This window comes from Octopus bimaculoides, chromosome 21 (assembly GCF_001194135.2).
Source record: "Octopus bimaculoides isolate UCB-OBI-ISO-001 chromosome 21, ASM119413v2, whole genome shotgun sequence".
Lineage (NCBI taxonomy): Eukaryota > Metazoa > Mollusca > Cephalopoda > Octopoda > Octopodidae > Octopus > Octopus bimaculoides.
The window spans coordinates 38278290-38279950 of NC_069001.1; the positions used below are offsets into that span (position 1 = coordinate 38278290).

Consider the following 1661-nt stretch of genomic DNA (forward strand, 5'->3'; position numbering starts at 1 on the left):
TATATATATGTGTGTGTGTATGTATGTATATACATACACACACACACACACGTCACGTACGTTTGAGTTTAGAAACAAGAGCAAAAAATACTTTATAAACTGGCGGAATCGTTAGCACGCCGGGCAAAATGCTTAGCGGTATTTCGTCTCTCTTTACGTTCTGAGTTCAAATTCTGCCGAGGTCAATTTTGACTTTCATCCTTTAGGGTGGGAGATGATAACATAAGTACCAGTTGATCACTGCGGTCGATGTAATCGACTTACTTCCTCCCCGAAATTGCTGGCCTTGTGCCAAATTTTGAAATCAATATGATATATATATATATATATATGTTTGTGTGTATGTCTGTTTATATATCTATCTGTCTCTCTGTCTGTCTCCATATCTATCTTTTTATCTATGTATTACAATTTTATTTATTTATATATTTCTTTTTGACTGATTTGTTTCTTGTCTTTGCAGGGACATGCTGACGAAAAGACGTCAACGGAGTCTCATAGATCGATGGAAAACGCGAGGCCTACAGAAACGTGGCCAAACACCGAGTCCCAATCCTTCCCTCATGGGTCGCATATCATCAAACCCTTCAACACAGGGCTATTTGAAACAAGATGGTGTCCGATCTCATTCCTTCCCAAAGCTCAACCCGTCATCTCAGACGTATTCTTGGAAAGACCGAGTGGCAGCGGCCCCCGACACGCGCGATACTGAACCTCCTAACAATATGACAATCTCGAAGTATGCGAACCCCATGGACGAGTCGCAGCCGAAAAGTAACATTCTTCGCAAGCGTTCGAGTCACATACAAGACACAGGTTGCCAAACTGATGCCGAGATCCTGGGAATGCTATTAGCTTTTCTAAGGAACCACATAGGTGGAATATCTGACGCTGAAAGTGGAGAAAAATCCTTTTTCAGCGGCCTTAATGATAAGATGGTAACATTCTCTACTAACGACGCCATCTGCAACCAAGAATCGATGTCAACGAATCGCCATTACTCCATAACACCACTTCCGCTCTCGGAATCCCCTAAGGGGGCCTGCATTGATTGTATCCCTGGTAACACGTTGGCCAGTGAAAAATCCCCGTTGCTAAGCGCCGACGATGATGCTGATACGCTGTCGTTAGGGGACACAAACCTGGAATCCGGGAAAGAATTCAGTTTCTCCAGTAGTCTTCGCGAATTCCCTTTCATGTTGAAACGTCGCCAAAAAGCGAAGCATGCACACAACGAAAGTGACGTGTCAGAAATGTCTTGGATGGCACAGAGCAGTGGCCAAGAAAGCATTCAGAGCACGCCAGACAACTGTCTCTTTCCTAGTGTGTCTGAGTCACCTAACCTATTGAACGCCGCAGACCGGAAGTCGGTGCTCACGCCGCAATCCTCATACGAGTCACGTGATAACGACAAGAGTTGCAACGGCTACGAGCCACTGGTAGTCACGGTGTCAGTGACGCCGTCGACGTCAGCGGCGGCGGCGGCGTTGGCGGCAGGAATGGCGACGGGAGTCAGAGAGACCGCAGCAAAAGTGGGAGGTGGTGCTGCTGCTCTCGATAAACCGCTTCACACTGCTCCCCACGCCTCCTCCTCCGCCTCTTCTTCCGCCGCTGCTGCTGCCGCCATGGCTGGCAGCGTTGCCAATACCAACGCCGCTGTC

General features: G+C 47.6%; 1 protein-coding gene across 1 annotated transcript in view; it reads left to right on the forward strand.

The window, feature by feature from the left end:
• Window positions 1-1661, forward strand: part of LOC106879553 (metabotropic glutamate receptor 5) — a 35190-nt gene that overhangs the window by 32133 nt on the left and 1396 nt on the right. The window contains exon 6 of the mRNA XM_014929191.2: window positions 464-1658. Coding sequence (XP_014784677.1) covers window positions 464-1658 — 1195 coding nt within the window. The remainder of the gene's footprint in view (window positions 1-463; window positions 1659-1661) is intronic.